We start from the raw sequence: 24,329 nt of genomic DNA on the forward strand, positions 1-24,329 counted from the left end.
TAGTAGTAATTGTTGCCTTTGGGGCAAGGATCTGGGTGTCCCTAATATGTGTCCCCGTTTTTACCTTCTAAGATCTGAACCATATTCATTTGTTAGTTAGTTAAAATCTTAGGTATGGAAGATTAATTGGTATTAGCTTCATTGAACTTGTGTACTAATTGGTAATCCACTAATAGTCCTCTGTTAGGGTTCTTCAGAGAAACAGAACCAGTAAGAGACAGATGAAAATTTCTTTTTTTTTAATTGGCTCACCTAATTCCTGGGTTTCCCTGGTGGCTCAGATGGTAAAGAATCTGCCTGCAGTGCAGGAGACTTGGGTTCAATCCCTGGGTCGGGAAGATACCCTGGAGAAGGGAAAGGCTCCTCACTCCAGTATTCTTGCCTGGAGAGTCTCATGGACAGAAGGGCCTGGCAGGCTATAGTCCCTGGCGTCGCAGGGAGTCAGACACAACTAGGCGACCAACACACCTAATTAAGGAAGCTGAGAAGTCCCTTGGAGTCTGCTCTTTGCAAGCTGGACACCTTGGAAAGCTGGTGTGTAAGTCTAGTCCAGGTCCAAAGGTCTGGGAACCAGGAAAGCTGATGGTGTAAGTCCAAGGTTGAAGGGTAGGAGAAGACCAACATCCCAGCTCAACCTGGGAGGCAAAACTAGTCCTCTCTTCCTCCACGTTTTAGTCTGTTAGGCCCTCCATGGACTGGATGGTGCCCAGCTACACTGGGGAGGGCTGTCTGCTTTACCAAGTCCTCTGATTCACGTTAGCCTCGTCTGGAAACACCATCACAGACACCATCAGAAAAAATGCCTCACCTGGACACCCTGTGGCCCAGTCAAGGTGCGCATAATACTAACCATCAGAAGCCCTGAACAGAGACGAATGGGAGTGTGTCAGGCGCCGCAGTCATGCTGGCACAGATTTGTCCCCATGAGACAGAATCTCATTCCTAGATTCGTAATCTGGTTTGCTGCCCAAAGGATCGAATAACAACACTCTAGCTAACACATACTGAATATATAGTGCACGCTAGGCCCTACACTAAACCCTTTATGGTGTGAATTCAGATTCCGGCAACCTCCGTGTCAGGTAGCTCTTACTCCCGTTTTAAGAACCGGGAAATGAGCTTTCAGTAGGCTGGCTTGTCCACAGGGGAACACGTGGTAGTGTTGGGATTCCAACTGGGCCAGGCTGGCTTCAGACTAGCTCTTAACCTTCATTCTACTTCTTCCATAGAAATTAGGATGGAATTTGTACTTTCTGTAATATTATTATAATTTGTTGTTAACGTGGAAGTTCCAGTGTTTGTGCTGCTTTTATCTGAGGTAGTCTGCGTAATATTTAATCAGTGTTTAAAGATACAGTTCAGGGAAGTAGGAACAGGTTTTCTTAGTATATGCTTACTGCTTAGCAGGAATGGAATGCCACTCCAGTATTCTTGCCTGGAGAATCGGATGAACAGAGGAGCCTGGCAAGTGATAGTCCATAGAGTCGCAAAGAGTCAGACACGGTTGAACACATACACACACACATGATTTTACACACACACACACACACGATTTTATAGCTACACCCCAGTATTTTTGCCTGGAGAATCCCAAAGACAGAGGGGCCTGCTGGGCCACAGTCCATGGGGTTGCAAAGAATTGGACACGACTAAAGTGACTCAACACGCACACATACACACACGCACACACAATTTTATAGCTCCAAGCCGTAGGTGGGATTAGGGTGTTTTTTGGGCCCAGGTGGAGGCTTATCTCAGTTGGGTAGGATAGCCCGTGTGTGGTATAAAGATTTAGTCAAGACTTTAAAGGCCTTTTGCAGTTCTGAGATTCTGTAATTTGCTCTCAGGTTAACGTATTACTTTAAGTTATTTAAGAGAACTTTTAAGATCATATATACCTTTAACTTTTCTTATAGAAATATGACTAAAACTTTAAAAAAGGGTCCATTTAAATGCAACAGTTCACTAACCCAGCAATCATTGTGTACTAATGTATAGCATCCATGTTACTTAAAATTGTTCATGTGCATTTCTTTAAAAAGAGTAGCTTGTTCAGTTCTAGAGTCAGGAGAGAACTTTGTTAAATAGTTTCCCAGTAGAATGCTATATCAGTTTATTTATGTCAAAATCAAGAGATTGCAGTCCTCAGAGACTGATTTACTTAGAGTGAAATAGGTCATTAATGGCAAAGTTGGGCTTAGAATTTAGGTGTCTCACCCTACACAAAATGGAACATCTTTTTCTATTATGTGGCCTTAGCTGTTTCGAAATGTGGTTATTCAAACTTAACGTTATACATAATGTTATACTCAACATTTATAATCAATAGCATTAACTCAGCGTTATACTCAAATAGCATAACCTGCGTGGTGTGGAACTCTTTGGGTAAAAGCATGACTAGTTTATCTGTTCTGAGTTGTTGAAAATATCACTTAATGCTATGCCCCAATCCCAAAGAGATGGAATATAAATTATATCAGACTTGACTTTGAGAAACATAACATTTAGAATTTCTCCGAATTTAGAAAACAAGTAAACTCTCAAGCAATTTTAACTAAAGTTTTTAGTTTTCTGAAATCTCATTTGAAGATTATCTTTTGGCAAGAAATGTAGTTCCTTAATGAATTATTGAACCTCATCAACTGATACTTTTTTAACAAGGTAATTGTAAGGCCAAATCCTGCCCGATGAGTTTAGTAGTAGCCTGGTTGTAAGTGAACACGTGCATAGTAGCTAATACTATGTAGGAAGTAGTGCTTGTTAGGATTATGCCCAGTGGTAACTGTGGCAAACAAAGCTTGATGTTTTCTGGTCTCATAGTGAGAGTTAACAGTTTCTTATGTGTTTGTTTTCCTCTCTTTAGACTTTTGATAAAATTCTTATTGCTAATAGAGGAGAAATTGCGTGTCGGGTGAGTGGAATTTTAATCTTATTTTCCATTTTACTCTTTGAATTTTACTGTTAAATCCCTTTAAACATGAATTACTATTGTAGATAACATTAATGTATTTTAATATAGGTTATTAAAACTTGCAAGAAGATGGGCATTAAGACGGTTGCCATCCACAGTGATGTCGATGCTAGTTCTGTAAGTATATTTGCTTTATTTGAGTTAGGATCTTATTTTGGATCGAATAGAAAAAAGTGAAAGATGGAGGGTTTTGTTGTTGTTGGCTTGAAAAGGTACACAATTGAAAAAATACCTATGTTCAAGCTGGTTTTAGAAAAGGCAGAGGAACCAGAGATCAAATTCCCAACATCCGCTGGATCATGGAAAAAGCAAGAGAGTTCCAGAAAAACATCTATTTCTGCTTTATTGACTATGCCAAAGCCTTTGACTGTATGGATCACAATAAACTGTGGAAAATTCTGAAAGAGACGGGAATACCAGACCACCTGACCTGCCTCTTGAGAAACCGGTATGCAGGTCAGGAAGCAACAGTTAGAACTGGACATGGAACAACAGCCTGGTTCCAAATAGGAAAATGAGTACGTCAAGGCTGTATATTGTCACCCTGCTTATTTAACTTCTATGCAGAGTACATCATGAGAAACGCTGGACTGAAAGAAGCACAAGCTGGAATCAAGATTTCCCGGAGAAATATCAATAACCTCAGATATGCAGATGACACCACCCTTATGGCAGAAAGTGAAGAGGAGCTAAAAAGCCTCTTGATAAAAGTGAAAGAGGAGAGTGAAAAAGTTGGCTTAGAGCTCAACATTCAGAAAATGAAGATCATGGCATCCGGTCCCATCACGTCATGGGAAATAGACGGGGAAACAGTAGAAACACTGTCAGACTTTATTTTTTTGGGCTCCAAAATCACTGCAGATGGTGACTGCAGCCATGAAATTAAAAGATGCTTACTCCTTGGAAGGAAAGTTATGACCAACCTAGATAGTATGTTCAAAAGCAGAGACATTACTTTGCCCACTAAGGTCCGTCTAGTCAAGTCTATGGTTTTTCCAGTGGTCATGTATGGATGTGCGAGTTGGACTGTGAAGAAGGCTGAGCGCCGAAGAATTGATGCTTTTGAACTGTGGTGTTGGAGAAGACTCTTGAGAGTCCCTTGGACTGCAAGGAGATCCAAGCAGTCCATTCTGAAGGAGATCAGCCCTGGGATTTCTTTGTAAGGAATGATGCTAAAGCTGAAGTTCTAGTACTTTGGCCACCTCATGGGAAGAGTTGACTCATTGGAAAAGACTCTGGTGCTGGGAGGGATTGTGGGCAGGAGGAGAAGGGGATGACCAAGGATGAGATGGCTGGATGGCATCACGGACCCGATGGACGTGAGTCTGAGTGAACTCTGAGAGTTGGTGATGGACAGGGAGGCCTGGAGTGCTGCAATTCATGGGATCGCAAAGAGTCGGACCTGACTGAGCGACTGAACTGAACTGAACGGATTCTTGTATTAAGCAAAATGGAAGCCTCATAATGTCTTCAATATGTGTCTTAACTATTTTATTTTTGAGGCTTTAAAAGCTGGATGCTGCTGCTGCTGCGGCTAAGTTGCTTCAGTCGTGTCCGACTCTGTGCGACCCCATAGATGGCAGCCCACCAGGCTCCGCAATCCCTGAAATTCTCCAGGCAAGAACACTGGTGTTAGACTAGAATAAATAGTTCGTAGAGGGACTCTGGTCACCAAGTACATTTAGGCAGAGCATGAGAAAGTTAAAAGAGCTAGCTATTAATGAAATGTTTATGCAGTGCTGCCTTATGGGAACACATTTCCCCACAGGGTTACTCCTTGCCACTAAGGGGATGCTCTAACTGTTTGACCTTCCTAAATGCTGTACTGTGCTCAGCTGAAAGTTTGATTAAAAAAAATGGAAGACTAATGCTGATTGGACATGAGCAAAAGAAGGTATAGCATACAGTGGTGAATGATAACTAATGTTATTGGAGATTTTTTATCACAGCAGGCATTTGTAGCAGTAGTAGACTATGAATGAGGAGAAAAAGTCCCGTGGGGAAAGTATATAAATTATTGGGACTGTATGGAATGAAATGTAAGTAGTTGTACTTTGGTAAGTTACTGTTTTTCACTCTTTCATGCTACTTTTGATAACAGGACCTATTGGTAGTGTCAGCTTTTATTGTATAGTGATTTAATGCAGAGACTTTTCAGTCTTTGTGACTTTAAAATTTTATTCAGAAGTTCAGTTCAGCTGCTCAGTCATGTCTGACTCTTTGCGACCCCATGAACCACAGCACGCCAGGCCTTCCTGTCCATCACCAAATGCCAGTTTACCCAAACCCATGTCCATTGAGTTGGTGATGCCATCCAGCCATCTCATGCTCTGTCATCCCGTTCTCCTCCTGCTCTTAAGCTTTGCCAGCATCATGGTCTTTTCCAATGAGTCAACTCTTCGCATCAGGTGGCCAAAGTATTGGGGTTTCATCTTCAGCATCAGTCCTTCCAATGAACACCCAGGACTGATTTCCTTTAGGATGGATTGGTTGGATCTCCTTGCAGTCCAAGGGACTCTCAAGAGTCTTCTTCAACACCACAGTTCAAAAGCATCAATTGTTTGGTGCTCAGCTTTCTTTATAGTCCAACTCTCACATCCATACACGACCACTGGAAAAACCATAGCCTTGACTAGACAGACCTTTGTTGGCAAAGTAATGTCTTTGCTTTTTAATATGCTGTCTAGGTTGGTCATAACTTTCCTTCCAAGGAGTAAGTGTCTTAATTTCATGGCTGCAGTGATTTTGGAGCCCCCAAAATAAGGTCAGCCACTGTTTCCACTGTTTCCCCATCTATTTGCCATGAAATGATGGGACCGGATGCTATGATCTTAGTTTTCTGAATGTTGAGCTTTAAGCTAAACTTTTCACACTCCTCTTTCACTTTCATCAAGAGGCTCTTTAGTTCTTCTTCACTTTCTGCCATAAGGGTGGTGTCATCTGCATATCTGAGGTTATTGATATTTCTCCCGGCAATCTTGATTCCACCTTGTGCTTCCTCCAGCCCAGCGTTTCTCATGATGTACTCTGCATAGAAGTTAAATAAGCAGGGTGACAATATACAGCCTTGACGTACTCATTTTCCTATTTGGAACCAGTCTGTTGTTCCATGTCCAGTTCTAACTGTTGCTTCCTGACCTGCATACCGGTTTCTCAAGAGGCAGGTCAGGTGGTCTGGTATTCCCGTCTCTTTCAGAATTTTCCACAGTTTATTGTGATCCATACAGTCAAAGGCTTTGGCATAGTCAATAAAGCAGAAATAGATGTTTTTCTGGAACTCTCTTGCTTTTTCCATGATCCAGTGGATGTTGGGAATTTGATCTCTGGTTCCTCTGCCTTTTCTAAAACCAGCTTGAATATCTAGAAGATCATGGTTCACATATTGCTGAAGCCTGGCTTGTAGAATTTTGAGCATTACTTTATTAGTGTGTGAGATGAGTGGAATTGTGCAGTAGTTAGAGCATTCTTTGGCATTGCCTGTTTTTTGGGATTGGAATGAAAACTGACCTTTTCCAGTCCTATGGCCACTGCTGAGTTTTCCAAATTTGCTGGCATATTGAGTGCAGCACTTTCACAGCATCATCTTTTAGGATTTGAAATAGCTCTACTGGAATTCCATCCCTTCCACTAGCTTTCATTTTGTCTTGTCTTCCGTTTTTGGCCCGTACATTTAAAATATTTATCTTTTGCTTTGAATAATTAAATGAAGCAATTAAAACTTGTTTTGCATACATATCATTTGATTTTTTTTTGACTATTCTTTTCTGGCTTCTTTACTAATAATTTGTTTCAACTGATAGTTTGATTAGTTTATATCTACAAAATATTCATGACATAGTGAGAAAACTGTGGCTTTAATGTCATTCTTGATTAATAAAGTAAGGCATTTACCAATAGTAAACTCCTCCAGAAAAAAGCTTGTGTTTTCATCAAGCTTGTAGTAGATTTAAAATTCACTCTTCTCATTTTAAAAAATTTTAATTGGGACACTCTTTTCATCATGTTTTTATTTTCAGTGTATCCAGCTCAGGCCATGTTTTCATTCATAGATAAATTGAGAGAGAAGAATGTCTGAATTGTGGTTAGTCACTGTTTTTATTTCAAGCGTAACAGCAACCTTTCACTTATAATTTTCTTTTTCTTATCATAGAATAGTTAATTCTCTATACTGTGGTGTTCTGGAGGTAACTGTTGACATGGATAGTCCAAAATTACTTATATTTTCATTCTTTCCTATTTATTTATGTTTCAATATTGATGTTCCAGAGTAGTCTGCTTCTATAAGCTGTTACCTCAAAGAACATGAGTACTTTGTTCCTAGCTTTGTGGACACTTTCTAAACTTTGGCAAAACTGCTTTCAAAAGAGTTGGTGTGAGTTTTGAATCTTTGACATCCTTCCTGAAGCAGAGGTGGTAGTTTTTATATTTTAAAAACTTTTAGCCGCTTTTTTTTTTTAAAACCAAAGATTATGATTCATTGTGTAGAATAAAAGTTGCCAGGCTTCCCAATGGGAAGCAAGCAATGCCTGCTCAAGTCAAAACTCCTCTTAATATGACCTTCTGTAAGTCGGTTTCTAGAAAGATATTATAAGTAAAAACAGGATAATAATCATGATGGTTAGAATGCTCAGAGCTTGATTTAAGCCTCGGCAGTAAGGCCACATCCACTGCTTGGTTTCTGCTTCAGTCTCAAGAAAGACAAAGACGTGAATTCCTCTAACAGCATATTTTGCTTTTTTAACACTTGATCCCAAAGGTTAGCATCATATCTAACCATATCTAGCCAGCTTTACAATGTTGATATTATGAACAAGGCATGCTATTCAGATGTATTATATATATTTCAGTATTTATTTTCAAGAGGTCAGAATTTTGAATATTACTTGGAGTGAAAGAATCTTGTATGCTTCATTTCCTAACCACTGGACCACCAGGGAATTCCCTGCCTGATTTTTGTTTTGTGTTTTTTCTTGGCGTATCTGAGTCATTCCATGTCTTAGTTATAGCCTAACTTAATTTGAATGTTTCTATCATATTATTTCAAGTTCCTGCATACCTATTTCTATTTCTGACTGTTCTCTCGCAATGAATTCTTTCCTCACGCATGTAGATTTTGTCTTGTGATACCACATTTGTTATCTTTAATGTTGAATTCTGTGTGGTTTGGGTTGTAGATGTAATCCTGTTGGGTGGTTATTCTGTTGGCTTCTGCCGATCACTCCAGGGTGTCACTGACTGACTTTTATATTCGTTTCTTGGCATGAAGGCTGCTGAATTATTAGGATCGGCAAAACAAGATGGAACTACACACATGCGTGCGTGCACACACGCACACACACACACACACCCACACCCACACACACACACCCACACCCACACACACCCCTCCTTCTGTTCCATAGGCTCATGATTTCTAATTTCCTGAGGAGACTTTTTGCTTAACCTTGAAGCACAGCTGATAGTATTTGTCTACTCCCTACTTAGTAGATTATTTATTCATCCTCCCAGCCCCTGACCCCCCCTTTCACTGAGGACATAATCTTTGAGCAGCAAGGCCTTACGTAGTTTTCCTTCAAATCTTTAGCTCACACGTGGTTCCTATCTCTGAGAGTTTAAAACTCAAGTTCTCTAGTTTACCCAGATCCCCGCTTACATTCTCCAAGATTAGTGGTGTTGGTTCTAGTGGATACTGTCTGACGTTTAGCTGCTTCTTTGTTTTTGATCCCTAGGGATTGCTTGTGGTTTCTTGTAAGCCAGACTGTTCATTTAGAGGAAATTTGTTATATTTAATCTAGAATTTTTAGGTGCTTCTAGGGAGGGTTTGTGGGTTTTCTATCTAGTCTGCTTGTTACTGGACTATCTTAAAATAGTATGCTATCCTGCTCCTCTGTTGAAAACAGTCTCTTGCTTTCTTTGAGAAGACTGACCCAGAGCAGTCTCAGAGGCAGGCATCGCCCAGGAGAACAGTTCGTAAGTACTGGTGAGGTTAGTGCAGCCGCCTCCAGGGACGAGGCGAGAGTCAACACAGTGTAAACTCCTCCAGTGGGAAATGATCAGGACCAGAGAGCAAAATAGGGGTTAAGCCTATTATCAAGTCGTGAATTGTCTTTTCTGTCATTCTCCAGGCCCCTATTACTCTTTGAAAAGATTTGTGGAGAATGGTTTATGAGCGGAAAATGGTCCTAGTGGGACACTGTATCCTGCTGGTGTTTTGATAGGCGTTGTGTGTTATCTGTGGATCAATTTGAGGAAGTATCTTTATCTTAACGTTTTAAAGTCCTATATGTGAGCATGGACATTCCATCTGATGTTGTTCACATTGCTTTAATCTCTTTCAACAGTTTTATAGTTTTCAGAGAGTGATTTTCACTTACTTTGCTCTATTTATTCCTAAGTACTTTAGTATTACTTCTGATCTGTTAGAAGTGCTATTTCTTCTTCTTTTCTCTCTCTCTTTATTGGCTGCACTGCATGCCTTGCAGGATCTTAGTTCCCTAGATTGAACCCGTGCCCCCCTGTATTGGGAGTGCAGAATTGTAACCCCCGGACTGTCAGGGAATTCCCTAGAATTGCAGTTTCTTAATTTCGGTTTTTATTTTGTTTGCAGGTATATAGGAATACAGTTAATTTTCATATAGTGATTTGGGTCCTGCAACTTTGCTGAACTTCCTTATTATTTCTAATAGTTAAAAAAACAGATTTCTCAGGATTCTGTCTAGAAGATCCTGTCATGTATAAAGAGAGAGAGATTTACATCTTTCTTTTCTAACTGGGTGCTTTTGATTTTATAGTCTTGCCAAATTTCCCTAGCTTTAATTTTCAGAATTATTGAAAAGTAGTGATGAGAGCAGGTACTCTCTTTTCCCCCTAAAATGAGGAACAAAACATTCAGTATTCCATAACTAAGTTTGATTTAGGCTCTGGGATTTTCATCAATTTCCACTATTAGGTTGAGGAAGTGCCCTGCTAGCTTGTTGAGTTTTTATCATGATTGGGTGTTTGATTTGGTCAAATGCGTTCACTGTGTCTACCAAGATGATAATGTGGTTTTTATCCTTTATTCCATTGATGTGGTGAAGTGATGTCACCCAGATCATGTCCGACTCTTTGTGACCCCATGGACTGTAGCCTACCAGGCTCCTCCGTCCATGGGATTTTCCAGGCCAGAATACTGGAGTGGATTGCCATTTCCTTCTCCAGGAGATCTTCTCGACCCAGGGATTGACCCCAGGTCTCCCGCATTGTAGGCAGATGCTTTACCATCTGTACCACCAGGGAAGTGGTATATTGTATTAATTAATTAATTTTTGGATGTTTAGCCTTACATTCCTGGGATAAATCACACTTGGCCACAATGTATATAGTCCTTTGTATATATTGCTGCAGTCAGTTTGCTGGTATTTTGTAGAGGATTTTTCATCCATATTTGTAAGAGATACTAGTCTATACTTTTCATCTGATGTCTTTGTTTTGCTATCAGAGTTATTCTGGCTTCATGTTATACTATGGGATGTGTTTCCTCATCTTCCGTTGTTCTGGAAGTTTGTGAGTTGTTATTAATTATTCCTTTAATGTTTGGTGGAACTCACCAGTGAAGCCATCTAGATCCAAGGTTTTCTCTGTGGGTAGTTGCTTTTTTTTTTAACATTAAGAAAAGTTTATTTATTTGCCTGTGGCAGCCTTAGTTGCAGCTCACGGGATCGTCAGTCTTTGTTGTAACATGTGGGATCCTTGGTTGTGGCTTGCAAACTCTTAGTTGTGGCATGTGGGATTTAGTACCATGACCAGGGATCAAATCTGGGCCCCCTGTATTGGGAGGATGGTGTCTTGGCCACTAGACTACCAGGGAAGTCCCTGTGAGTAGTTTTTTGATGACTAATTCAGCCTCTTGATTTCCTATTTTTTCTTGAGTTAGTTCTATAGTTTATTTCCTTCTAGGGAAGATATTTCATCCTAAGTTATCTAGTTTATTGTTAAATAATTGTTTATAGTATTTCTTTATTGTTTTTATTTCTGTAAGGCCAGTGGTAGTGTCTCTTCTATTCCTGTGTTGTTTCTTTGCAACCCCATGGATTGTAGCCTGCCAGGCTCCTCTGTCCATGGGGTTTCTCCAGGCAAGAATATTGGACTGGGTTTGCCATGCCCTTCTCCAGGGGATCTTCCCAATCCAGGGATTGAACCCAGGTCTCCCGAATTGCAGGTGGATTCTTTCCCATCTGAGCCACCAGGGAAGCCCTTTAAAATTTTAGTTATTTGAGTTTTTCCATTTTTTACCTTGGTCAATTTAACTGAAGATTTTCAGTTTCATTGATCTTTCAAAGAACCAACTTTTGGTTTCATTGGTTTCTCTGCTTTTAAACTCTCTACTTCATTTATATTTACATTAGTTTCGGTTTCCTTCCTTCTGCTTGCTCTGGATTTAGTTTGCTCTTTTAAAAAAATTTCTTAAGGTAGAAGACTAGGTTGTTTTGAGGTCTTTTTAATATAGGGGGTCTCACCATACAGCTTTCTCGTGTTGTTTAAGCTGCGTCCCATGTTTTGACATTTTGTGTTTTCATTATTATTCCTGGTTGCCTTGTATTTTCTGGTTGCCCTGGTGATTTTTTCTTTGAACCACTTATTTAGGAATTTTGTTTAATTCACATAGTTATGAGTTTCGCAAATTTCTTTGTCACTGATTTCTAATTTCCTTCAGCTTTTGTCAGAGAATGTATTTTTTCTTTTTCTATCCTTTAAAAGTTTTTAATGTTTGTTTTATGGACTAGCATATGAACTATCTGGAGAACGTTCCACGTGAGTTTAAGATTATATTCTGCTGTTGCTGGGTGGAGTGTTCTGTAGTTGTCTTTAGGACTGGTTGGTTCATAAAGATATTTAAGTCATCTATCCTGACTAATTGCCTGGTGGTTTAATACATTATTGAAAGTGGAGTTTAACATACTTTTGAAAGCCTTTAAATTACTGAGTATTTTGTTTTTTTTCAGTTTATAAAATTGGTGACAAGTATAGGCCCACAACCCTGTGCTTGAAAACGCTAAGGCAGAAAAGTAAGGTAGAAAATGACTAAAGAACTCTGAGTGTCCAGGCCTAGCGACTGTCACAAGGAATCTTTGCAATTTTCAGGAAGCAGGAAATTTTGACACTATTTATATTGCTCTAGACTTAGAGAAAGAAAAAGAGATTTCTCTTTCTGTTTTCTGAAACCAGCCTAGTCACTGGGAAATCAAAATTTGGACAAAGATAGTAAGCAGAAAATGAAATGACATACATATTGTTAGAAAAATCCTAAGTAATAGGAACTAGAATAAAATTTATTTAAATAAAATGCTGCAGTCATGCAGAGTGTATTCATGACATTTCAATATGGTTTCAATATTAGACACTATTAATTGAATATGCTAATAGGTTAGTGGAGGAAAACTGTGTGATCACCTTGATAGAAGCCTTCAGTTCAGTTCAGTCGCTCAGTCATGTCCGACTCTTGGTGACCCCCTGAACCACAGCACGCCAGGCCTCCCTGTCCATCACCAACTCCTGGAGTCCACCCAAACCCATGTCCATCGAGTCAGTGATGCCATCCAACCATCTCATCCTCTGTTGTCCCCTTCTCTTCCTGCCCTCAATCTTTCCCAGCATCACGGTCTTTTCAAATGAGTCAGCTCTCCGCATCAGGTGGCCATAGTATTGGAGTTTCAGCTTCAACATCAGTCCCTCCAATGAATACCGAGGACTGATCTCCTTTAGGATGGACTGGTGGGAGCTCCTGGCAGTCCAGGGGACTCTCAAGAGTCTTCTACAACACCACAGTTCAAAAGCATCGATAGAAGCCTAAATGTCATTTAAAAGAAATGCAGTCTTCCTCTTGTAAAATCCTTAGTAAGACAGGATCAGATAACTACTTCCATCCCAAAATAAAAATTAAGTCATACCTTATAGGAAGCATTTTCATAATAGTCCAGATGAAGACCCATACATTTACTATCACCACTGATATTTAATAGCATCCAGGAAGTACTTGGCAATGCAGTTCAGTTCAGTTCAGTCGCTCAGTTGTGTCCGACTCTTTGTGACCCCATGAATCGCAGCATGTCGGGCCTCCCTGTCCATCACCATCTCCCAGAGTTCACTCAAACTCATGGCCATCGAGTCAGTGATGCCATCCAGCCATCTCATCCTCTGTCGTCCCCTTCTCCTCCTGCCCCCAATCCCTCCCAGCATCAGAGTCTTTTCCAGTGAGTCAGCTCTTTGTATGAGGTGGCCAAAGTACTGGAGTTTCAGTTTTAGGGAAGAGTTATAAAATGGTGGACAGGAAAGGCCCAAATGATAAGATAGTACTGAGTTTCCAGTTACACTGGCAACTGAATAACTCTTTAGAAACAGTGAGGAAAGCCTCTATGATAGTTAAAAAAATAAATACAAATATCTATAGATTTCCTAAACATTAACAAGGTAGAAATACAACTTTAAAAAAAATTAACCTCATAGAAATAGTGCTAAAGATAAAACACTTTAACATATGAATTTAAAGTGAATTTGTATGATTTATATGAGGACTTCTTTTTTTATGGGGAAACAATATTGTAAATGCTACTTATTTCTAGATCTGTGTTTTAAAATTAAATCCTAATAAATGTAATCATGTAATGGGGAAGGGGAATTGACAAAAAATATGCAAGAATAGCCTAGGAAATTTTGAGGAAAATCAAAGAGGTAACTGTACTGCTGCTGCTGCAGCTGCTAAGTCGCTTCAGTTGTGTCCAACTCTGTGGGACCCCATGGACAGCAGCCCACCAGGCTCCTCTGTGCACGGAATTCTCCAGGCAAGAATACTGGAGTGGATTGCCACTCACTTCTCCAAGATAAAGACTGCTGCTGCTGCTAAGTCGCTTCAGTAGTGTCCGCACTAACAGATATTAAAAAATATTGGGGACTCCCTGGCAGTCCAAGAGTTAAGACTTCAAACTTCCTCTGTAGGGAGTGTGAATTCAGTCCTTGGTCAGGCAACTAAGATCCTTCATGCCATGTGGTGTAGCCAAAAAAAAAAAAAAAAAAGAGTTGTAATACCTTATAAAGTGGAAATTATTAGGACCATTACATAAAATTTTGGAGCCAGAAGACACAGATTTATGGAATAAATTCATTCGATTTTAGGTAGAGGGCTGATGTGTGAGATTTTATTTGTTTGAGGACCTTATTAATATAATATTAACATAAAAGGCAGAAGTGTATTGTAGGGTTTTATGCCTAATGTGCTATGATTTGAGGTAGCCCCAGAGAAGTTAAGAAATAGTAAGTAATGAGAACTGTCTGACAATTTTGGTGACCAAGACTTTTTAAATGGGACGTCAGATCTTGCTTCATTAGTTTGGTGAATAGTGGGAACAAATAATTATGAGAATTTAGAGATTGTTTGTACTTCTCAAAATGCATGTTAGATAACTTAATTTACTTTTATGGTAATTATCTATGTATGTATGTTTTCAGGTGAAAAGACTTACTAAACCTTCCCCTAAGAAACCGCAAAATATTGTTATATTTGTTTTAAACATGAAGTTAGGGCTGTGAGTTTTTGTTTTTAAATGGGATTAAATGACTCTGAACTTCAACCTTTGACTGTATTTCCTATCTAGATTCCTAAATTGAACTTACTGATATTTTGTTGCTTTGTCTGTGTATTGTAACGTTGGATTTAAATGAGAAATACTTGATATCTATTGCATTAATACCAAAATCTAAAATCAGGGAAGGAGTCGTTATGACGCACATGTTGGCCAGGCAGCCTGCTGTTTGAACTGTGGCTCCTGGTGAGTGTTGTAGTCCTACCCTTAGGATTCGGTAATGAGATTGAGTGGGGTGCCCCTGTGAGCGCTCTGGGATGATTGACAGCAAGGTGGGGGGGATCATCACTTAGCTTGCCTACCCTTGGTGTTATTTCCCTGCTGTCTGGGGAGGTACTGGGGACAAATAGGACTTTGTGATGTCTGTGTAATTAGTGTATGTTGGTTCCAGCTGAACAAACTGGAGGGTAATGATCAGGTAAATGGAGATGGAATATATCAGTGCAGGCTAAGACGTAAAAGACGTTAGAGAACACCTTTTAAAAATGTTATGGATTGGTTAGAATGTTTTATATCTTTTTATATATTTATATATATATATATATCTTTTAATAAACTTAGATCTGTTAGCATTTTTGTTCGAATGTCTTTTGTCCTATGTAAACATCAAGAGTTGAAAGCTATTTAAGTGTCAAAACCTCAAGCATTTACCTTTTCTATTTACTTCATTTACTTTTCAGGATATTTTGCAACCTTTCTTTCTTCGGAAGAGAGTTAAAGTTCTTAATAAAAAAAATTTTTTTTTTTTTAACAAAATCTTTTAATGGACTTATTTGCAGCTAGTGTCATTGTTAATCTTCAGATAGGAATCAGTGACCAGAGTCAGATTTGTAAACCTTTTTGGGGATGGTAACCGAGAAATCAGATGACCTTTTGTCATATGTATGTGTGTAGTTGAGATGGTGTATCTACTGTTTTCTTCTGTTGGTTCACTAGTGCAGAATATTTTAAGATAATGGCCATCATGGTCCTCGTTTCCTGGTTGGTCTTAATTAGGTCAGAAACCTTCCCAATCTTTTAGATTGCAATAGAAAATCTATAGGATTCTTAATTCATTCTTGCAAAAAATGCTTCTAGTTTTCATGGTTCAGGATGAAGTTTTCTTATCAGCAACATAGAGTTCCATGGCAAAGCCTCTGATAGTGACTGTAATACTGCATTTAATGGGAAGGAAGGAATTGGTTTCATTAATATGATTATGGACCTTGGAGTTCTGGTAATTAGGTAATTAAAGGGTTTTTGAATGGCATACTCTGAAACTTGGTAATGCTCACTTTTCTTAAAACTTAGCTTTCAGTAACCTTTTTGGATTAAGAATACAGTGTATCTATGTATGCATATTTAAAACACTAGGCTTTTCAGTGAAGAACAGGTTATTCAGAAGGAATCATTTAAGATGTTTAGACATTACTTTTCCCATCCTTTTTCTTTTATTGTCTTTGAAAAAAGATATTTTGCAGAGACATTGTACTATATCAGTTTAAACTGTTTTGATTATCTTTGTCTTGACTAAATTACTTTCTCTACATATTTTTTGGGAAAATGGAATAGGTTAGGATTCCCTGGTAGGAATTTGTTCACATTAATATGGCTCATCAGGGACATTATATTTAATTGGAGATCCTGCAGAATAGTAGCAGGAGGCTGAAGAGAATTATTTAGCATTAGCAATGGCTCGTTTGGGAGTTATACACTAATCAAGGAGCTTGAGTGTTAGCAGTGGGGATGATGGGAATTATGACGATTATGACATGTAAGCGTGTCTGTGTGCGAAGTGGACAGGCAATGAGTTAATCAAGAAGTATATTAAATGGCTCCCATGCTGATTCATTATTATCTACCATAGTGCCTGACAGGTTGTGTATTTAAAAAATACAATTATGGCTGAATTCAATATGTATAAATTCAACCACCATTTTTTGCTTCTCTGCAAAATAACCTCAAATTACCTAATACTACATATAAAAATAGAAAAATGTATCAACCCCACTGACTATGTGATTTGTGTGTTAAAATACATTATCTCATTTTCTTTTTAACACTTTAAAGTGAACCTTTAATTTCAGATTCATTTAAACTTTTGGTTGTTTTGCCTTTTCACGTATTGTAAATACTCTTTGTCTTAGTTTCTACTGCATGAAGGGTTTAAGTTCCAAAACAACTTTTATATATCTTTATTTTTCAGGATGAAAAAATAACTTCATTATTTCAGAAAGACATTAATATGTAACACATGAAGCTAATCATTAGACACAAGACAAATCAAAGCATCATTCTTTTCCACCAAAATCAGGGGGTGGGCATGGTGGTGGTAGGGATTGCCTTTGCCCTAGTGTGTGGCCTGTTTGTGGCAGGTATACCCATTCTGTGCCCAGCATGGTTAGAGCCATCTGTTGTGAAACGACCGGTTAGAAATGCTAGAAATGTACACATTTTGGGGAAATGGAACTAATAAATTGAATTCCTTTTAGAAAATAAATTGAAATGCAGTATAAATCCATGAGCAGACTGGATTATATCAACAGGCAAATTTATAGAGTTCCTATACACAGTTCTTTCTTGCTGGTTTTTTTTTTTTTATTGTAAGCACTGCCAAATTTGATAAAACTTTCTACCAAACTGTGACCTTCATGTATTAACTTAATTAAAGCAGTATTATGGGTACTACTCAAAGTGTTAGCCTGTGGGTGGTGGTTATTGAAATCCATTATCTGTGGAGCCAGTATTAGTGGTCAGCTATATCAGAAGTTAAATTTGCAACCAGGACCCTCCCTTGGGTGCTGGGAGCTCAGCAGGTTATATAGTCAAAACCTGTCAAAGCTTCTTAAAAGACTGATAGTTTAAGTCCTGTGGAGTTAAGGATAAACCAATCATTCCAGTAAGGAAGGACTGTGACTATTTAGCAGGAAGGCAAAAATTATATTTGGACAGGGGCAAAAAAAAGTATTGATATCAGTATCTTTATGTATGAATTATTGTATTTGTATAATTGCTGTTTAACCTTTATAAAAGCATTACAATTCTTAATCTTTGGAAAGTGACTTGTGACAATTTTCCTTTCCAAAATTAAAAAGTGTCCCTAAGTCCTTAATTTTTGTTATTAAGACCTTTATCCTTTCACTGATACCAAAAGTTTAGTTTAAAAACAGCACAGTGAAATACTGAGCTTACCTTTTCTTCTTGTATATCTGAAAGCCTTTGGTGATTTTAAACAGCATGGTCTGAAAAAGAATATTATGTGTTTCGATGTAGGTTAGTACCTGATGGTACAAAAAAGAATACTTGATCGTAGATTTAGTTTTCTTTAAACATCTATTTACATAGGTTTAGAAGTTCTGTAGTCTTACTGAAAAAACATACAAAAAAAGATTTGAAAATATAGCTTACCTTTATAAATACAATATTTTTGATATTGCCACGTTTATAAGACTTTGACTTAACTCATTTCTGTTATAGTCTCATTCATTGAAGACTTCTTAGTAGATGGAAAGATATGATCATTCTAAGAACTATTAATGTCACTTATTGAATATCTGCAGTTTCCTAGAGAATCGGTGTTTATGTAAGGGAAGTGTTATTGTCATCATTTTAAGTTGAGAAAATTGGGGCTTCTGGTTACAAACTAGGTTGTCAAAGATGGTTTAGCTAGGCCAAGCAATGGAGCTGAAGATCTAATTTTACATCTCCAACTTGTACTATTTCCATTGTAGCATATTGCTTCCCGTGCTAAGTATATGGAGAAGTCCCTTTTCTCCTCCAAAGAAAGTTAGGTTTCTTAGGGTTAGATGCTGTGCTAGGTGCTGTTGCAGGCCTGTTGTGGGCCAGATGCTATGCTGGTCACTAAAATTAGGATAGTGACTAGGAGAAAACTGATTTTTGCTCTCATGGCACTTGAGTCTAGTGGTAGAGATAAAATAAGAAAACATGCAAACAAATAATTACAAATTGAGGTAAGTGTTATGAAGGAAACAGACCAGTTGCTGAGAGAGAATAGTGGTGATCAGAGAAATTCTTTAAAAGGTAAGATGAGACCTGACAGATGAGAGTCAGCTCTTAACTAGGCAGTCAGTTAGGCAGATGGGGCAGCATGTGCAATGGTCCTGAGCCAGCTCAGTAGATTGGTTCTTAACACGTAAATCAGCATGACTCAGCCTGTGTAGGCGTTTCATTTACTTGCTAGCTCTTGATCTCAAGCAGCAGTAGCCAGTGGCTTGACCCTTCTTGGGGCAGCTTCTTTTGCTATTTGCTGCTCCTCTTGCTTGATTGTCATAATGGCAGCTGCCAATTTGGAGTAGCGCAGGGGGGAGTCCAGGAGGCATCTTCAGGAAGATATAAGGCTGTCTGAGTGACAATAGATTTATGTCTGATGTATCAGTTTATTTGAGTTGAAGCCTAGCCTAAGGAAGAGAGGCTCCAATTCAGGTAAATCCTATTATTGCCCTCTTGGGTCCTGCATCCGTTCAGTGTGTTGATGCAGAGCATTGCCAAGGTGCTGGAAGTGGGATGTGGTCTCTCAGTGGAGGCTTGTAGGCTTGGGACAAAAGGCGGGAACCTTGTCTTTCTATGAGGGAGACAGTCCAGGTAAAACTGATCCAGATAGTATTTTTATTTTTTTATTTTATTTTTTTTAAACATTTTTTAAAAAAATTTTTATTTATTTATTTGGCTGCTCTGGGTCTTAGTTGTAGCATGTGGGATCTAGCTCCCTGACCAGGGATTGAACCTGGGCCCCCTGCACTGGGAGCTCAGAGTCTTAGCCACTGGACCACCAGGGAATTCCCCCAGATAGTATTTTTAAATGTCTTATTTTATAAACATTTCAGTGCCTTCCAGGTCTTCCTACAAATTAATCATATATTAGTTTACTTTCCAGGTCTATAATGTGTCCCCCAAATTGATACTAGATATTTTAGTGAAAAGGAGTTTATAATTAAATACAGTAGAGTAACTTCAGTGAGCTGTTCCAATTAAGTGTTATAGATCCCTAGGCTATGTTGATGAAACTCAGCGGGAATGCTCTGTGGAGGGGAAAACAGTTGCAAAACCACAGAAACCTATTTGTGAAGGGTTTAATTTTTCCTCTTGATAAATGCTTTCACATATTCTTTATTTTTCTAAATACTCTTTTTAAAGTGCAGTTTTAGGTTCACAGCAAAATTGAGAGGAAGTATAGAGTCTTCTCATATACACTCCTGCCTCCACACATACATGGCCTGCCCATTATCAACATCTAGCATCAGAACGGAGCGTATATTGCAAATGATGAGCTTACATTGACATATGATTACCCAAAGTCCATAGTTTACATTAGAGTTCATTCTTGGTGTTGTACATTCGGTGGTTGTTCAGTTGCTCAGTCGTGTCCGATTCTTTGTGACCCCATGGACTGTAGCACTCTAGGCTTCCCTGTCCTTCACCATCTCCCAGAGCTTGCTCACACTCATGTCCATTGAGTCAGTGATGCCATCCAGCCATCTCACCCTCTGTCATCCCCTTCTCCTCCTGCCTTCAGTCTTTGCCAGCATCAGGGTCTTTTCTAATGAGTCAGCTTTTCGTATCAGGTGGCTGAAGTATTGGAGCTTCAGCATCAGTGCTTTCAATGAATATTCAGGATTGATTTCCTTTTGGATTGACTGGTTTGATTTCTTTGCTGTCCAAGGGATTCTTAAGTCTTCTCCAGCTCCACAGTTCAAAAGAATCAATTCTTCAGCACTCAGCCTTCTCTATGGTACAACTTTCACATCTGTACATGTGGGGGAAAAGTGATAAATGCAAAGAAACAGAGGGAAACAATAGAATGGGAAAGACTAGAGATCTCTTCAAGAAAGTTAGAGATACCAAGGGAACATTTCACACAAAGATGAGCACAATAAAGGACAGAAATGGTGTGGACCTAACAGAAGCAGAAGATATTAAGAAGAGGTGGCAAGAATACATGGAAGAACTATATAGAAAAGAACTTCATGACCCAGAAAATGACGATGGTGTGATCACTCACCTAGAGCCAGACATCCTGGAATGCGAAGTCAAGTGGGCCTTAGGAAGTATCACTACAAACAAAGCTAGTGGAGGTGATAGAATTCCAGTTGAGGTATTTCAAATCCTTAAAGAGGATGCTGTGTGTCGGCGACGGAATGACACACCAACACTGCAGAGTGGCTTAAATCTTTATATTTTAACACTTGTTTCTTACAGCTGCTTTATTTTATATCTTTTGTACAACCCCCTACAGGGCAAGCTGCCAAGCACTATGATTCAGAGACTATACAGTGCGCAGGCGCAGGGCGAGATAACCTTTACCTTGGCTTATTTACTGCAGCTAAGACTTTGTTTTGGGGGAACTTCTTTATCAACTTAGAATCCATTTTGTCCCAAGGTCTGTTTCTTTTGAGGAATCAGAGAAACATCCTTGTGTGTAAGTAATGTTTTTTTTCCATGGGAACAAACAGGATTTTTAGCTGAACATCTCGTTTGCAAGAATGCTCAGCCCTGGTTGACAGTCTCGTTAGCAAGCACTTCTCAATCTTTCTTAAACCTAGTTCCCTACACTGGGCAGAACATCTCGTTTGCAAGAATGTCCAGCCCTGGTTGAGAGTCTCGTTTGCAAGCACTTCTCAACCTTCTTTAAACCTAGTTCCCTACAGCTGTGAAAGTGCTGCACTCAATATGCCAGCACATTTGGAAAACTCAGCAGTGGCCACAGGACTGCAAAAGGTCAGTTTTCATTCCAATTCCAAAGAAAGGCAATGCCAAAGAATGCTCAAACTACCACACAATTGCACTCATCTCACATGATAGTAAAGTAATGCTCAAAATTCTCCAAGCCAGGCTTCAGCAATACGTGAACCATGAACTTCCAGATGTTCAAGCTGGTTTTAGAAAAGGCAGAGGAACCAGAGATCAAATTCCCAACATTCATTGGATCATTGAAAAAGCAAGAGAATTCCAGAAAATATCTACTTCTGCTTTATTGACTATGCCAAATCCTTTGACTGTGTGAATCACAACAAACTGTGGAAAATTCTGAGAGATGGGAATATCAGACCACCTGGCCTGCCTCCTAAGTCTGTATGCAGGTCCTAAGAAGCAACAGTTAGAACTGGGAACTGGACATGGAAGAACAGACTGGTTCCAAATAGGAAAAGGAGAATGTCAAAGCTGTATATTGTCACCTTGCTTGTTTAACTTATATGCAGAGTATATCATGAGAAACGCTGGACTGGATGAAGCATAAGCTGAAATCAAGATTGCCAGGAGAAATATCAATAACCTCAGATATGCAGATAACACCACCCTTATTGCAGAAAGTGAAGAAGAACTAAAGAGCCTCTTGATGAAAGTGAAAGAGGAGAGTGAAGAAGTTGGCTTACAACTCAATGTTCAGAAAACTAAGATCATGGTATCTAGTCCCATCACTTCATGGGAAATAGATGGGGAAACAGTGGAAACAGTGACAGACTTTATTTTTTTGGGCTCCAAAATCAACTGTAGATGTTAAGTGCAGCCATGAAATTAAAAGACACTTGCTCCTTGGAAGAAAAGTTGTAATCAACCTAGACAGCATATTAAAAAACACAGACGTTACTTTGCCAGCAAAGGTCTGTCTAGTCAAGGCTATGGTTTTTCTGGTAGTCATGTATGGATGTGAGAGTTGGACTGTAAAGAAAGCTGAGTGCCAAAGAATTGATGCTTTTGAACTGTGGTGTTGGAGAAGACCCTTGAGAGTCCATCCTAAAGGAAATCAGTACTGAATCTTCATTGGAAGGACTGCTGCTGAAGCTGAAACCCCAATACTTTGGCCACCTGATGGGAACAACTGACTCATTTGAAGAGATCCTGATGCTGGGAAAGATTGAAGGTGTGAGGAGAAGGGGATGATAGAGGATGAGATGGTTGGATGACATTACTGATTCAATGGACATGAGGTTGAGTCAACTATGGGAGTTGGTGATGGACAGGGAGGCCTGGTGTGTTGCAGTCCAAGGGGTTGCGAAGAGTCTGACACATCTGAGTGACTAAACTGAACTGATAATGACATGTGGGCTTCCCAGGTGGTACTGTTGGTGAAGAACTCACCTGCCAGTGTAGGAGATGTGAGATGTAAGAGAGGGGAATTCAGTCTCTGTGTTGGGAAGATCCCTTGGAGGAGGGCATGGCAACTCCTTTCAGTGTTCTTGCCTGGAGAATCCCATGGACAAAGGAACCTGCTGGGCTGGGGTCGCAGAGAGTAGGACACAACTGAAGCAGCTTAGCATACGTGCACATGACATTCATCTGTCATTACGCATGATAGTGTATTTCCACTTCTATAAAGATCCTCTGTGTTCTGTCCGTTCATTTCCTGCCTTCTGTGACAACCACTGGCTTTTTTATGATCTCCATAGTTTTCCCATTTCCAGAATATCATATAATTGAAATCATTCAGTATGTAGCCTTTTCAGAATAGCTTCTTTCACTTAGTAGTATGAATTCAAGTTTTTTTCTACGTCTTTTCGTAGCTTGATAGCTCATTTCTTTTTATTGCTGATCAGTAATTGTGTTGTTTAGATTACTATAGTTTATTTAGTCATTCACCTACTCAAGGACATCTCGTTTGCTCTTGGTCCTTAGGGATAAAGCTGTTAGAAACATCTGTGTGTAGACATGGGAGTCTATTGTCAGATCATATGGTATGAACATGTTTAATTGTGTCACAAATCACCAAACTGTCTTCCCAAGTAGCTGTACCATTGTGCATTCTCAGCAGTAAGTGACTGAGAGTTCTTGTTGTTCCCCGTCCTTATCAGCCTTTGATGTTGTCGTCAGTGTTCTGAATTTTGGTGGTTCTAACAGGTGTGTGGTGTTATCTTGCTGCTTTAGCTTGGCATTTTCTTGTTATGTGATGTGGAGCATCTTTCTAGGTGCTTTTTCACCATCTGTGTATCTTCTTTGGTTAGGTGTCTAAGGTCTTGGGCGTGTTTTTTAGTTGAGTTGTTTTCTTATTGGCGAGTTTGAGTTCTTTGTATATTTTGGATAATAGTCCTTTATCAGATATCTCTTGCATATATTTTCTCTCAGTCTGTGACTTGTCTTGTAGTTCTCTTGACATTGTCTTTTGCAGAGAAGTTTTTAATTTTAACGAAGTCTAGCTGCTTCTCTTTTTCAGGGACTGTGCCTTTGATACTATTTATCTACTGTAGAAGGTTATTGACATACCCCAGCTTGTCCAGGTTTTCTCCTTAGTTGTGTTCTAGGAGTTTTACAGTTCTGTGTTTTAACTGCTCTTTCTTCTGTGCTCTGTGGACCATTTTGCGCTAATACTTGTAAAGGGTATAGTGTCTATGTCTAGATTATTATTATTTTTGCATGTGGATGTTGATTTATGCCAGGACCGTTGGTTGAAGAGGCCATCTTTGCTCCATTTGTATTGCTTTATTTCTTTTGTCAGAGATCAGTGGGGTGTAGTTGTTGGCTCTCAGTTCAGTTGCTTTGATCTATTTGACTGTTCTTTTGCCAATACCACACTGTCTTGCTTACTGTAGCTTTATCATAAGTCTTGATGTTGAGTGTTAATAGTCCGTTTGTTTTTCTTCAATATCGTGTTGGCTATGTGGTCTTTTGCCTCTCCTATAAACTTTAGAATAGGTTTGTTGATACCCATGGAATAATTTGGGATTTTGAATGCACTGAATGTATAGATCAAATTGGGAAAAACTAACATCTTGACAATATTGAGTCTTTCTATCCATGGAGATAGAAAC

The 24,329-nt window shown here is 39.1% G+C and overlaps 1 protein-coding gene across 1 annotated transcript in view; it reads left to right on the top strand.

The window, feature by feature from the left end:
- The window catches only part of PCCA (propionyl-CoA carboxylase subunit alpha), a 378,264-nt gene that overhangs the window by 18,909 nt on the left and 335,026 nt on the right, over window positions 1-24,329 (top strand). The window contains exons 3-4 of the mRNA XM_069601951.1: window positions 2,864-2,911; window positions 3,020-3,088. Of these exons, the coding sequence (XP_069458052.1) occupies window positions 2,864-2,911; window positions 3,020-3,088 (117 nt within the window). The remainder of the gene's footprint in view (window positions 1-2,863; window positions 2,912-3,019; window positions 3,089-24,329) is intronic.

The sequence above is a fragment of the Ovis canadensis genome, chromosome 10 (genome assembly GCF_042477335.2).
Source record: "Ovis canadensis isolate MfBH-ARS-UI-01 breed Bighorn chromosome 10, ARS-UI_OviCan_v2, whole genome shotgun sequence".
Classification (NCBI taxonomy): Eukaryota; Metazoa; Chordata; class Mammalia; order Artiodactyla; family Bovidae; genus Ovis; species Ovis canadensis.